Here is a 14,113-nt window from a genome sequence, read left to right as displayed (position 1 = left end):
GTCACCAGGGGGAATCCTTCCTGTTGTCAAATATGAACAGAGTTACAGAGTGTGATACCTCTGCTTGAAACAAGTGATACCCCTCTCTGAAACAATGGCTGTCAAAGCCCAGAGCCCCAGAGCTCACACAGCACACTGATGAGACTTCAGGACATCACGCTGTCAAAGTGAGAAGCACATCCCYATGACCCTTTAGCCATTTTAACCGTCAGACAGTGACAGTGCTCAGGTGCCTTCCTCAACCACCCACCCAGTCTGTCAGAAACACTGACATTTTCCTCTCATTACAAAATGCATCCTGCAGGTTTTCACAACCAACAACCTCTGTGAATGTGGATCAAGACAGCTTGATTTAGGGCAGGTGGAAAATAGTGTCCATTTTGGGATAGGCCAATGTGACATTTATATGTCCAAACTCAGTGGTAACTGTTGTAGGCCTATGGCTATAGGCTACATAAGGAACATTTGAAGGACACAAAAGTGTCACCTAGCCAAACCAAGGCAATAACAAATGTCATTATTGAAATGCTCTCATTGTCAAGGCATTGTCACAAACTATCTTTGTAGCTTTAATTGTTTCAGTGTTTGTTGAATATGCAATTCTTTTAAGATGCTAATTAGCTTTGAAAGGCAGGAGAACAATATTATCTTGTAAGAATGGCTCATGAGAAAAATGATGTGTCCCTGTTGCAAATCGCTTGGAAAAACCCCTCATAAATATTGGTGATAAATTAGTCATTTTCAACTCAGCCTGTCCCTTTAATCGTGAACCAGCGGCTGACACCCAATCAGGAACGGGTAGAGTCCGACTCAACTTCCAGAGTGAGAGAGCAAGGGATGCTCATCATGAACTAAAGAGAGAGAAAGAGAGAGCAAGAGAAGGCAGGCACCAGTCCGCGTTCAGTGAGTCAGTTGCTTTCAACGGATTCACACARGCGCGCATTGATTGAACTTTCAGCTACGTCAAACATTGGTAAGTGATGTTTTATTTAGCTGTATTTGTTCAAATAGCGCTCATGATATAGTCGTTTTACAGTATTTAAAAACACACGCACTTTAAAGGGTTCCTTTTATTTTTTATAGCTGTAGGATGATGTTCGATTTTGTGATAAATAGCTTATAACTTCATCAAAGTTGCTTTCATTGGATAATTTAATGTAGGACGATCTCATGAATTCGTCATAGTCGGTCTCATCAGCCTACAACTTCATTTAAAGGAAATAACCAATGTTTTCTAGAATATAATAATACACTTCCCGAATTGCTGGATTTGACATGTACCGGTAGCCTAGGCTGACTGCAATATGGTTGTGTGTGTAAAAAGCTGCATATTTTCATGTTCCCTGAATAGTATATCATGATTCAATTAGAGGTCCTAAATTATAATTATAACTTCATTTAATTGACCCGGCTTAAAGTTTTAATGTTTGTTATTTTCAGAGTCTAGTGGCAGTCATGTCTTTAGCGGTAGTGTTGTTTGGCACTGTGTGGCTTAAGGTGTGTGTCCCCGTTTCAATGCGACATGTCAGAGGWTTGAATCAAGGCTACCCTGTAAACAGTCCTTGTTTTTGAGATAAAAATGGATTATGAGGACCATGTTGTTTGTTGAATGGTCATGGAAGGTCTCGTGATATAGTAGGCTACTGTAGGTTGCTGTTGTTATTGACATTGTTATTGATAAAGCACTCATAGCCAACAGTGTACACTTTTTGTGTCTTATTAGAAATACTTGATGTGTAGGTCTATTGTTTTATTTATTGTATAGACACTGGCACTCTATTGCTGTGGAGTGTACATGCACTCTAATGTGGATGTAGGTGCTACCCTAAATGCAAATCTACCCGTTAGTGCAGTGCTGAGGCAAGTCACCTGTATTTTACCATTCCCAGTCTGCTATGCCCATATGTGCAGAGCATGCCCCAGGAGTTTGTGAATGAGTAATTATGTCCAAAAAGACAATACAGGCAAAACATTGACATTTATTTTCCACAGCATCAAGTGTCTTCTATTTAACCCATGCATTTCAGGTGGTTGTCACCTTTACAAAAAAAGATTGCAGTTCGAAAACTGCAGTTAAAGTGCAGCAACTGCAGTCGACTGTGGTATTTTGGACCCAGTAATTGCAGAATAACTGCAAATTACTGCAGAAAAAAACAGTGTTATTTTGGACACAGTATTTGCAGCATACTGCAGTTATACTGCAGTGTACTGCAGTTATACTGCACTCTGACTGCACATTTTTTGTAAGGGCAAATAGCGTTTTTAATGACTGAAAATGTAACCTTTTTCATTGTATAAATTCTGTGTTAAAGGAGAATGGAAACACTAGGCTTTAGAACACCATCTAACTGTAAATCACCATATTGCCATTGTTGCATCCCAAAAATGGCTGAATCCCAAAATTGTCTGAAAGACCATGAACTCTGCGTGCATTAACGAGCATTTTACAGCGGGTTGGTCAAAACAAGCATTGTGATTGGTTGTGACGCGTTCTACGCCAAACTAAAAAACCTGTTTAGCATAGGTAAGCCTATGACGCAAAAATGGGAATCTTGTTTTCTGTTCCATCTGACGATACTGTGTTAGCCATAGTTGGCTAGCTAGCAAGCAAGGGATAAGAGCAAGCATGGCAACGGAACATTTAGAGCGAACGACTGGGTCGCGTCCATAGATATAGAACAAAAAGACTTCACAACTGGGTTGCGTCTCGTGCAAACTAATCAATAGAATGAAAGGACAGGTAAAACAACATGAAATGCAGCTAGTTTGCTGTCTTACCAGCTTCAGTTTGAAGTGATTGTGTTAGCTGTGTAGGTGTCTAGCTCCTCTGAACAGTGTCCTGACTACAGAGCACATTTTCTATGCCAGGAAAAATCACACATCATGAATGTATCCAAAACAGCTTAAACAAACGCAAATGCAGCTACTTTGCTGTTATTCTAGCTGCACCGTTTGACCTGACTGTGTTAGCCGTAGTTGGCCAGCTAGCAAGCAAGCAAGGAATAAGAGCATTGCCAGCCAGCATGGCAACGGACATTTAGAATGAACGACTGGGTTGCATCCATAGATATAGAACAAAAAGATGTCGTGTCTCTGGCAACCTAACCGACAGAATGAACGGCCAACCGGCTTGGCTAGCAACCAAAGACGTGTCAGGACTAGGCCTATATTTTTGTTGAGGGATGAAATAGTTGCCTATGAATACATTTATATAAATAACATGTTTWATTTAATTGGTAACCAGTTGTAGAAAAGCAATTGTACACTCAAAGTTGTGCGAAAGGACTTTTTTAGCATGGCTGTGCTGATCTACAGTACTCGGCTTATGACCACAGCTAAAAAAGTTGTTTAGCACGCCCTCTCGTGTGCAATTGCTTTAAAATTTGCTGGTGTCAAACCATTTATGAAAACATTATTCATATTTTGAAAGCTGAGAAACAGTCCTTTCGAAGGATATGACATACAATTGCACCACATCAATCAAATGGTAATCAGTCAAGTAAAAACACCTGTGAAAATGTGTWTCTTCGACGAAAATCAAAGCTTATTTCCCAAACTACTTTAATTTACACAACTTCCTAATGAAGATAGAGACAAATTTAGAGCATGTTAAGTCCTCCTTATTTTGTAAGGTTTTAAAATCTAAAATCAGAATAGTAATACCTTTTACTGTGAATGAGTTACATCCGTTTTAGTGAACGGTGGTATTTTTGTAGAATTCTATGGAATGTTCTGTCATCAGACACTTTCTTATCTGGATTGTATATTAACTACATATCTGCACCAAAACATATTACTAATGGCATCTAGTCTTACATATGATAAGGAAAAACATAGACAAGTAACATAATATTAATAAATCAATAACTTTATTGAAATAACTTTATTGAGAGGAATACATTATCTCATTCAAACCTGAAAACAAAGTGCAAGTTACATAAAAAATTTGAATGACAAAATATGTTACGAATWAGGCATATAATAACAATAATTGTCGTTTACAACGGCAATTTCTTCTGTACATACATTACATTAGGCCTATAGCCTTATACACAAAGAGTCAGAATGAGAACAAATTAAAATAATACATGGGAGGCTAAATGACCAGTGACAAACTGAGCTAAGAGTCGCTTTACTAGTGCCTATGTCTGCAATGAGTCACATTTACTGGAGTACCACAATCTAAAACGTTGGTCCCCTATGATGCATAACTGCTTGGTCTTGCATTCTGGTGCAACACAAACATCCACGTCATATCCTATTTTCTATCCTTCCTGTACCAAAGCCAACAATTTCTAGAGTAATCCTACAGTACGTTGAATTTCACTTAGGCTCAACACTAGGCTGTGAGGGTGAGGGTGTGATTGTCCCTCAGCCCTGTCTGTAGCCTCAACAGCATGTTGTCCAGTCTCTCCAGCCCCTGTCTGTCCTTGACACCTTAGGGACAGCTTCTACTGACTTCCTGGTGCACAGGTGACATGTCTATAGTGTCATCCTCCTCAGTCCATCAGTGTCCTACAGACAGAGAGAGAGAGAGTATTTTTTTAAACATAGGCTGGATATACAGTATATATTGGCTAATAGTACATAACAATAATACACCATTGACAGTTACCAGGTAGACCAGGATGATTTAGGATAGTTACCAAACGGACTACCAGCCTGAGCTTTCAGAAATCATAGCTATAGCTAGTCATAAGGATTAGGCTTCTGGCTTAGGCTACATTCATTCTTGCAATCAACACCCAGCAGGCTTACTAGTTTTTAGGAATCATAGATAAACAGATACCTAATGAGATATCTAGCTATGTAGCTCGTTATCTAGATAGCTAACTAATAATGATATGGGTATCATACATTTTACTGGTAAAATAGCAATCCTGCAGGAGCCCTCTCTTGTGGCTGGCTAGCTAGCTAGCTAGCTAGCTAGCTACTCTAGAATCAGACACCAGCCAGTTAATTTGAGCTCTTAGCTCATACCAATGACAAATGCTCTTCAAATGAACAATATGATAATTTTTTTTAAATGTATAGTTGTCAAAGGTGACATTAACATAAAAAAGGCAAGACAAGATCTAGATCTAGCTAGTTACTGTACCTTGCCTTTTTTAAGCTGACAGACTCATTTTATCAATTGGAAAAAATAAAAACGAACTGTATACAGTTTCTTACCTTAATATTGTTGTCCTGATCTCAATTGCAAAGCTGAAAAAGTTGTGAGAACCCTTTCAAAGCCAGTGGAGGCAAGGCGCCTCCCGGTGACAATATTCGCTTTCAGTCCCCAGACAAAACGAACAATTTGCTCAACCCTGTCAATGACGCATTGGCGTCAGCCGTTTCTATGGCAATTCAAGTTGGCACTACCTATACCTCTAAAAAAAAAAKTTGTTCAATATCAAAATCCCAAAAATGTAGAGGTTTCTATGTGATATGCACATGTTTAGTATTAGTGGATGGAATACATCTCTTTGCTTAGCTTTACTTCCTAAAGTGCTTCCATTCCCCTTWAAAGACCAATTAGCCTGTTCAAATTATTCAAATATTTTTGTGGTGTGTGCCCTATGCATGAGTAAGGAAAAGTATTTGTTGTAAATCATAAGCGATTATTTCCACACCTTCTTGGGCACATAATAGTGCATACTGTACCAAGAGAGGCAATGGGTGTAAAACAATTTATCTGAATGTTAAAAGCCTGAAATACTGTTGGTTGATGATGATAATATTATCTTAGAAATGTCTGTTGTATGGATGTTGTAAATATCCCCAAAATTCTGAGTGTCTTCAGTATTCCCAGTATTCCCAGTACTCCCAGTGCTCCCAGTTCCCCACTACACAACCAGGTCACTGTGACCTTTGGAACAAACTGCTTTCCACTGATTAGCCTACTCCAGTAGAAGAGGATTGATTATCCTGCTGTCTTAAAACTTGATTAAGAATGATGTGACCCTTCACTATAGGGAATTAAGATTCATTTCTATGTCAACTATATGGGGTATTCCGATTGATTCTCATTTGGAAAATTCAAACAGCTTCTATAATTGTGCCCTCATGTGGTCACAGTGGAACATGCACACAGGAATGGATGTTCTTAAATGGGTATATTGATTCACATAGTGACGTTTTACACTCTCATGTGTCTCTTAAACATTTTTTCTTTACTACATTCATCTAACATGCCTAAAAGTGTCATTGAGAGTGAGTGTGACTAGTACGTACCATCCACTGTATTCTCAAAAGACCTATTCTTTATTCATAGCATATCATCCATCAGCAGTTTTATTCACCATGACGTAATCGTAGGCACTCACATTTGACAAACAGATCATTATCAAATGGAATTATATGGGGTCTGTATGTAAATGTATCTAGAGTTTGTAAATAGTTTTGAATGTAAATGTGCTTGTGTGCTCTGTCACCTCATTTGACAATGGGCCATTGTCCCGTGTGTTTGTCAAGCTAGCGAGGGGTTGGATTGCATTGACTAGCACAGGTGTGTCATCAGTTACCTATACAGGTGTTTTTATAGATCAAACTCCTGACATTTTGGATCACACCACAAATATTGGTCTTCTGAGAGAACAATGCACTATATCGAAGCCATTGAATAGCATAGGCAGAGTACAATGAATTGCAGAATTTATATCCTCAAGTGAACAATTCATTTTGGCAACCAATCTGTTCTCCTGTCTGGAGCATAAGTATTACATTGTCTTTTGAAGACAACTTATGCCCCTTTTCAAAAAATGTCTTGCACTGTTTGACAGCCATGGCAATTATAGATTATAGAGGGAGCCTCATTTGCAGTCAGCAGGTCTAGAACAAGGCCTAATGTTGTCATTCAATCTCTCTCTGTTTTTTAATGCTACTATACCTGGAATAACAAGGAAAAATTGCCTAAATAACAATTTACATTCACATACTGCTATTAGCCCATACAAATGCATTGAATAACAGATAGTCCCTCCCTCCAGAATCTAAATGAAGTTTGTTCTGAAGTGTGTGTCCTTTATCAGAGAGATATAAGAAAGATCAGGAAACATTAGTATTTCTTTGTATTTATCCCCTTAATTTTTGGCATCTAAACAGTCTCCATATATACTTCCATACATGTTTTCAACTGGTACCGGGGGACCTTCAAACGAGTCTTGTGAGGCAAAACAACCGACATATACGTGTTGGTGAGAGTCTCATCTTTCCATAGGCGGGTCATAATAGTTTGTAGGCCAAACCGCTCGGACAGACCGATTTTCGGGATGTCTCATGGTCTGACAAACACCGCTCTAGCTTTTTCACCTTTCCCTGCAGAAGCGGAAGTGTTGCAGTACATAGGTGTATGTGGTGGATTGAGACGCATCCAATGCAAAAAAACKGATATCTTTAGTTTAAATTAGACCTTAGGTTAATGGGCTGAAAAAAAMCACTGTACATTTAACACCCCAAAATGTAATAGTCTGCAAAGATCAGTGAAGGCTGTATTGGATGTATTATTCTGATGATGTCCTAGCAGCWATGAAAACAGACCCATCGATTTGTTGTTGTTGATTGAGAAAGTTGCAACCTCTAGTACAAGTGTTATTTGTAATTTATCACAGGCTTTATCTTGTATCATTGGAGGATTGGCTGTAAATACGAGTTTGGGGTGTGAAAAAGAGAGAGCTCTTTCCCCCCACCCAGAGGCTAACACACACCCTGGTGTGATACCCACACACAAATACTAGCTTTATTGGTTTGGTTCATTCTCAAGCTTTGTCACGCTTAATTGAATTGATTTGAAAAGAGGGCATTGGTGTACAGTAGGAAAGCTAGTTTAAAACAGATTTGCTAATAGCACCAGTCGCTCTATTAACAAGTGTGGAAAATAATGGGAATATGTTGGTAGATATGAAAGGCAACTTTTAACGTTTTCCTTTGTGCTGTGTATGGTTTTACCCTTGTATCATTCAGCTGTATTTTGTAAGCTGACGCAAAGGCCTATTTGTTTTCAGTATCTAATGATGTAATGCTCAAAGGTTGCTCTCCTATTGACCATTTGATGATATTAGGCTCTCTATACCATTAACACCAAGCAGTTTATTGACCAAGCCTGTGGCGTAACTCAAGATCACCAGTGCTTCTTCCACATCTTGAACATGATGACACATGTTGACCTCTGAGGGTCATCCAGTGCTTGACCCTGCCCTCCTCCCACTACACTGCTCTCTGCCAAGGGGATTTGCCTGAATGCTGCTCCCTCTGACGTGTGGGTGTTTAATGTGTGGGAACATGGAACAGGGAGTGGAAGGTCAAACATTTTAGACGTGAAATATGAAATGAGGACAGTAGGAGAGGACAGTAGGAGTCAGTTGAAAATGGACAGTGGTTTTGGCCATATAATTATGTTATACTGAACAAAAATAGAAAAGCAACATGTAAAGTGGTTGGTCCCATGTTTCATGGGCTGAAATAAAATATCCCAGAAACTTTCCATATGCATAAAAAGCTTATTTCTCTAAGTGATTGTGCACAAATGTGTTTACATCCCTGTTAGAGATAATCCATCCACCTGACAGGTGTGACATATCAAGAAGCTGACTTAACAGCATGATCAGTACACTGGTGCACCTTGTGTTGGGGACAATAAAAGACAACTCAAAAATGTGCAGTTCTGAAACACAACACAATGCCACAGATGTCTCAAGTTTTGAGGGAGCGTGCAATTGGCATGCTGACTGCAGGAATGTCCACCAGAGCTGTTTCCAGATAATTGCATGTTCATTTGTCTACCGTAAGCCGCCTCCAACGTCGTTTTAGAGAATTTGGCAGTATGTCCAACCGGCCTAACCACGCCAGCCAGGACCTCCACATCTGGCTTCTTCACCTGCGGGTTCRTCTGAGACCAGTCACCCGGACAGCTGATGAAACTGTGGGTTTGCACAACCGAAGAATTTMTGTACAAACTGGGAAGATAATCAACTTGCCTGTCATCCTCACCAGGGTCTTGGCCTGTCTGCAGTTCGGCATCAACCGACTTCAGTGTGCAAATGCTCACCTTCGCTGGAGAAGTGTGCTGTTCACGGATGAATCAGTGTCATGATTCCTTTATGGTTCATTATCTGAGGTGCAAGAAGACCATAGAACAAGGCCAGGTATAGACTAATGACTAGACGAGCTGGTCAGATCCTGAACTGCATTATGGCTAAAAAGGGAGAGAAATACAATCAATTCTGCCCTACAGCCACTGTCATATGTGGGATGTAGGCTAATGACTAATTGTCTTCCCCCCCCCCCTCTCTCTCTCTTTCGCTCTCTATCTCTCTCTCTCTTTCTCTCTCACACATAAAGAGTAGCTCCATCAGACGCTGGCACATTTGCATTGTAATAGTGAGGCAGCCACATTCCAGTGCTTGGACACAATGGTGGAGAGGAAGCTCTGACCTGAACACTCCTGCTAGGTCTTTGCACAAGCAGACCATAAAGCTGCCATTCTCACACGTTCTCCTCCAAGGAGGAATCCCAATCAACCACCCACAATACACACACACTATGAGACACTGGGTTACACAGGCAGCCTCATTGACGAAGACGCCATAAATGAAAGACACACACAGTTTAATGGGTTGTCGTCTTCTTTAGTATCCAACACCTAAAGCAATGAACCAGGCATGGATCATTGAGGATCCAAAACAGCTTTGGGGGTTCTAAACAGCACAAACACACACACACGTATTAATCTGGAAAACTGTTCGCCGACATCTTTCAAGTTTGAGGAATTTATTTGTACTCAAAATGCAATCACGTCAGAAGAGCTTCTGTAGGTATGGAACTGACATGTGTCCAGCCATTTGAAAACAATTCTGGAAACAGGGCAATACAGGACAGATAGATACTGAATCGGATGTGACACAACGTAACGTACATTGCCTCCAAATCACATTATGCCCCTCTTCCGGTTACGTAATTAAGAGGTCCCATCTGGTATGAGCGCGCCAGCGACGCTCCCTGACAGTAATTGTGTTGGTGCACATGTCAGTCCCATTCAGGGGACTCAACATCTATTATCTCTTCCTGTTAAGATTAGTGCACAAATGTTGCTGGGGAGATTATAGCTGGAGTGGAGGGGGGGACTGGGACCCTTGTAATTGAAGGGAGAGGGAGAGGAGAGGAGAGGAGAGGAGGATTACCATTCATGTTGTGTGACAGTCTTTTCTACTCAAAGAATTGGCACTATAATGGTTGTACAAGCTCAAATCAGACTGGTCAATGCAAATGTAGTGTGCATGTTTTCAAGTCATTGTTTTGTAAGATCATACAGAGGAGAGGTCTGTCTTTATTTAATAAGATATGTCAGATTATCATTAATCATTTGATTTCACACATTTTTCTGTTTTCAATGGTACAAAACAAAGAAAGAACAGATGTTACATGAAATTAGATCTTTATCACCTAGAGCAGACAAGTCAAAGAGTGTTGCAAACAGAGCCAAGCAAGGTGATAGACACTATGGCATCTAGACAGACCCCCCCCCCCCACCCCCCCTAAACAGACAGATCAATAGGTATCGACGGCCCATTGGTCCCTGGGGAATGACAGTCAACTGTTTGGCTGCCTATCGCTCTGGGTGGCGGCATCCTGATTGCAGGCCATCCACCACTTAAACGCAATTTACCTTCCAGACTTGCCCTTTTTGGGGAGAGAGTTGAAAACTGTAGTATAGATACAGAAAAAACATGCACTTGGGTACTTGTAGTGTTCTTATAAATGCAAAATGTTGAGTTTATTATTTTATATCAGCCTCTGCTGCTTTAATATACCAAACGCATACATTTTTGTAATACAGTACATGGAACCATATTAAAACTGTTCCAAAGTTAAAGTCAACAGGTGATAGTTCCACCTCCATGCCTTATTCATTAGAAGTCTGCAGACAGTGTGTATGTGTCTGTGACACAGGCAGGCATTAGGTGCCTTTATGAGGCTGCTCTGCCCTGTTGTTGTAGCAGGTCTTGTACCTGTCGACCGCCTTCTCTCTCTCCCTCCTCACACGGAAGCAGCCCAGGGCTGACATTCTCCTTTCTTCACCTCTAATTGCTCCTGTGGGACTCATCAGGCCCGCTGAGGCTAAGGCTGAGGCTGTCTGCAGGGAAGCCCCCACTACTCTTCAACACCCTAAAGACGTCCTTATGCTTCCCAGTCGAAACAGTTTGGAAGAGTTTGTGCATATATTATGATGACATTTTGTGAAGTTTTTGTTTGTTTTGGACTTCGGGAAGGGTTTTTTCGGTTGTTCGGGCACACAAAAAATGTTTCTTAAGGTAAGCCGAAGTTGGTAACCCGAAGTCTACCTCGCTTCGTCAGTGATTGGTCAACAGTAGGGATTCTTCAGTAAAGTCTTTGTTGTCATTCAATGAGAGACGACTCRTTTTCATGCACATTTAGTCATTTAGAAATACTGCATCATGATTAGAAAAAGTCGCAAAAAAAGGCTGTTTCTTATGCTGGGCATCATTTAAGAGTGATAATATATAATATATATTAATAATAATATATAAGTGATAGGCTAATATTGTCACCCACAGACTATTCTTGATTTAATCTTGTCTTTACATATACTAAATCAAATATTTGTGAAATTTGTTTTGATTTAGAATGGACCATTATCATGCACCTGTCTCAAAACAGGGGTAGCGGGAAAAATACATCTATGCACTTAAATAGCGAATGGAGGATGCTTTTCCCATGATTCATTTTCATGCCAGCCAGGTAGGCTATACTCCTCTTGTAAAGATAAGCAATGTGCTTAATATTAGGAAATAAATATAGTAGGTCTAGCCTACAGAAAGCTGATGGACCCTCCTCTTTTTAGTAGAGGCTAYCACTCTGTTTTGTCACGCAATTGCATAGCCTACAGAAATGTTGCGCAACATGAGCTCATGGGCTCTCATGAAGTGTTTGACTCGATTTTCGATTGCGTTTGCATTGATGTCAGAGTAATTAGAGGGACAGTAGAGTGCTGAGTACCAGGCAGTTAGTAAGGTTGGTAGGCTACTAATGATCATGAGCAGCATCAGAGTTTGGAGAAGCCTAGTTACCGTGACTAAACGGTCACGTGGAATTTGACTGCCTTCATGACTCGTGACCGCCGGTGTGGCGGTAATACGGTCACCGCAACAGCCCTATTCGTCTCACACATGTTGGTATTCAGTCTGCACTACATGAACCCCAGTCTCTCAGCAGGACCTGTGAATAAATTAGCAAACATTTTGTAGTGGGAATGGATGGGAAGCTGTCTGTGTTCTCTGACATAGTATGTAACAAAACCACTCTAGATCCAGGTGACTTCCCCCAGCAAGACTCTGTCAGGGGATTTAACAGGTCACAGAGCTGAGGGAAATGGCTCCCGGCTAGGCTGGGGCCTTGACTAATGTGTTTCACTAGGCTAGCCCCCATTCTGCTCTGCTGCCTTCTAGGGAAGCCTCACTTCCACACTGATATACACAGRAATTAGTCCCCTCAACTGAAAATATAGTAAGAGGCAAAGAGCYCCCAGCCCCCTGTGTTCCTTTTAACCTGACTGATTCTGACAGCAAATCAATACGCTTTGGTATCTGTTACCTTATTCAATTAGTCCATTTCATAAAGCAGGCATAATGGCCCTAATGGAGGACATGTTGAGAGGTCAGATGGCAGCAGTAGAAAAACAACGGTGTGATTGCAGGAGTCAATTCGCCCATCGTAATTATGTCTTTTAACTGATTCATGGCCCCTGCATCCGTCCCTCTCACCATCAGTGAAGCAGTGTTGACCCTTAGCTTTCTATGCTGATGAGTAGATACACATGCACTTAATGTCAGCACAGATGCTGTAAATCGCAAATTGTAGAGTGGGGAAAGAAATGCAGAAAATACATGTGCACTACCCCTCCCCTTTCCACTGCAATCACATTGGCAATTTCCTTGATAAGTAGTAAAGGGGCCGAGGCATGGCTTGTTGTGTGAAGCAGGGAAGCTGGTGATTGCTGGAAATGACGTGGTGGCCTGATGCTTCTGTCTGTGTGTGGTTTATACATCATCTGGTCAGGACATGCATGGCATGTTATTAGGCTGTATAACACCAATGTGCTGTATATTGTAAGAGACTGAGAGTATCCTAGATGGGGAAAGGGGTATTGCCGTAAGTGAGCAAATTGCTCCGTAAGTTTTGTGCTCTCTAAAATAGAGCAGTTCATGTGGATTTGGACTATTGATTGATTGATTGGTGTTTTAAGTGCAAATCCTTTTTAGCCTTTTTTTAGTTAAAGGCTAATTGAACACCAACGTTTGTCTTCTTCTTCCTTTTATCTAAATGAAGATAAATTAAGGTTGATAGCATGTCATTATTCAATTGTCTGTCTGTTTTTGTGTATTGTTTGTTTTATCTGTATTCAGATCATGATACACATTACTTTTAAAAAAAGATGGAAATGTGTCCCTCTAATCGTTCCTCCTCTTCCCCCTGACAGGTTCCAACACAGCCATCAAGGAATAGGACAATGAGGGTGAAGCCCAGCTCCCTTATAGGACGTAAATATCAGGGCAATAGATAGATAGAGGCTTGGCGTTTTGTGCAAACACCACAGTTCCACTATGAGGACTTGCTTGCTGGTCCTGCTATGGGCGTCCCTGTCCCACTACGTGGATGCCATGTCTATTACCAGAAGGATTGTGGTGGAGATGGGAGAGATGGAAGGAGAGGAGGAGGAGGACAGAGATGGAGGAAAGGGAGGGAAGCTACTGAAGCGTTTCAAACGAGGATGGATGTGGAACCAGTTCTTTCTACAGGAGGAGTACACTGGGAGTGACAAGCAGTACATTGGCAAGGTATATCCTTTTGTCTTATTGCAGCCGTGCACTTCTGAAAGAGCAGTGTGGGGAAAACCCCACTCTSCTATTGTTGAATTCTGGCCTTAACACAATGACAATATAAATATTGAGAAATCTCCCAGAGCATCAAATGTCAATGTCACTGGCTAGTGGGACCACATCATATCCCCCCACCAGGATTGGGATTTTCTGATGTAACACAACAGCATACATTGCATGTTTTAGAGGCTGGAGAGAGGAGAGCTACTGAAGCCCTGTACCCTGTAATACCCTGT

At 41.0% G+C, this 14,113-nt stretch overlaps 1 protein-coding gene across 1 annotated transcript in view; it reads left to right on the top strand.

The window, feature by feature from the left end:
* The first annotated feature begins 856 nt into the window (after positions 1–856).
* The window catches only part of LOC111956874 (cadherin-6-like), a 33,670-nt gene continuing 20,413 nt past the window's right edge, over positions 857–14,113 (top strand). The window contains exons 1-2 of the mRNA XM_023977557.2: positions 857–973; positions 13,478–13,835. Coding sequence (XP_023833325.1) covers positions 13,602–13,835 — 234 coding nt within the window. The 5' untranslated portion in view covers positions 857–973; positions 13,478–13,601. The remainder of the gene's footprint in view (positions 974–13,477; positions 13,836–14,113) is intronic.

Source organism: Salvelinus sp. IW2-2015, linkage group LG32 (assembly GCF_002910315.2).
Source record: "Salvelinus sp. IW2-2015 linkage group LG32, ASM291031v2, whole genome shotgun sequence".
Classification (NCBI taxonomy): domain Eukaryota; kingdom Metazoa; phylum Chordata; class Actinopteri; order Salmoniformes; family Salmonidae; genus Salvelinus; species Salvelinus sp. IW2-2015.
This window is presented reverse-complemented; position numbering and strand designations above follow the sequence as displayed.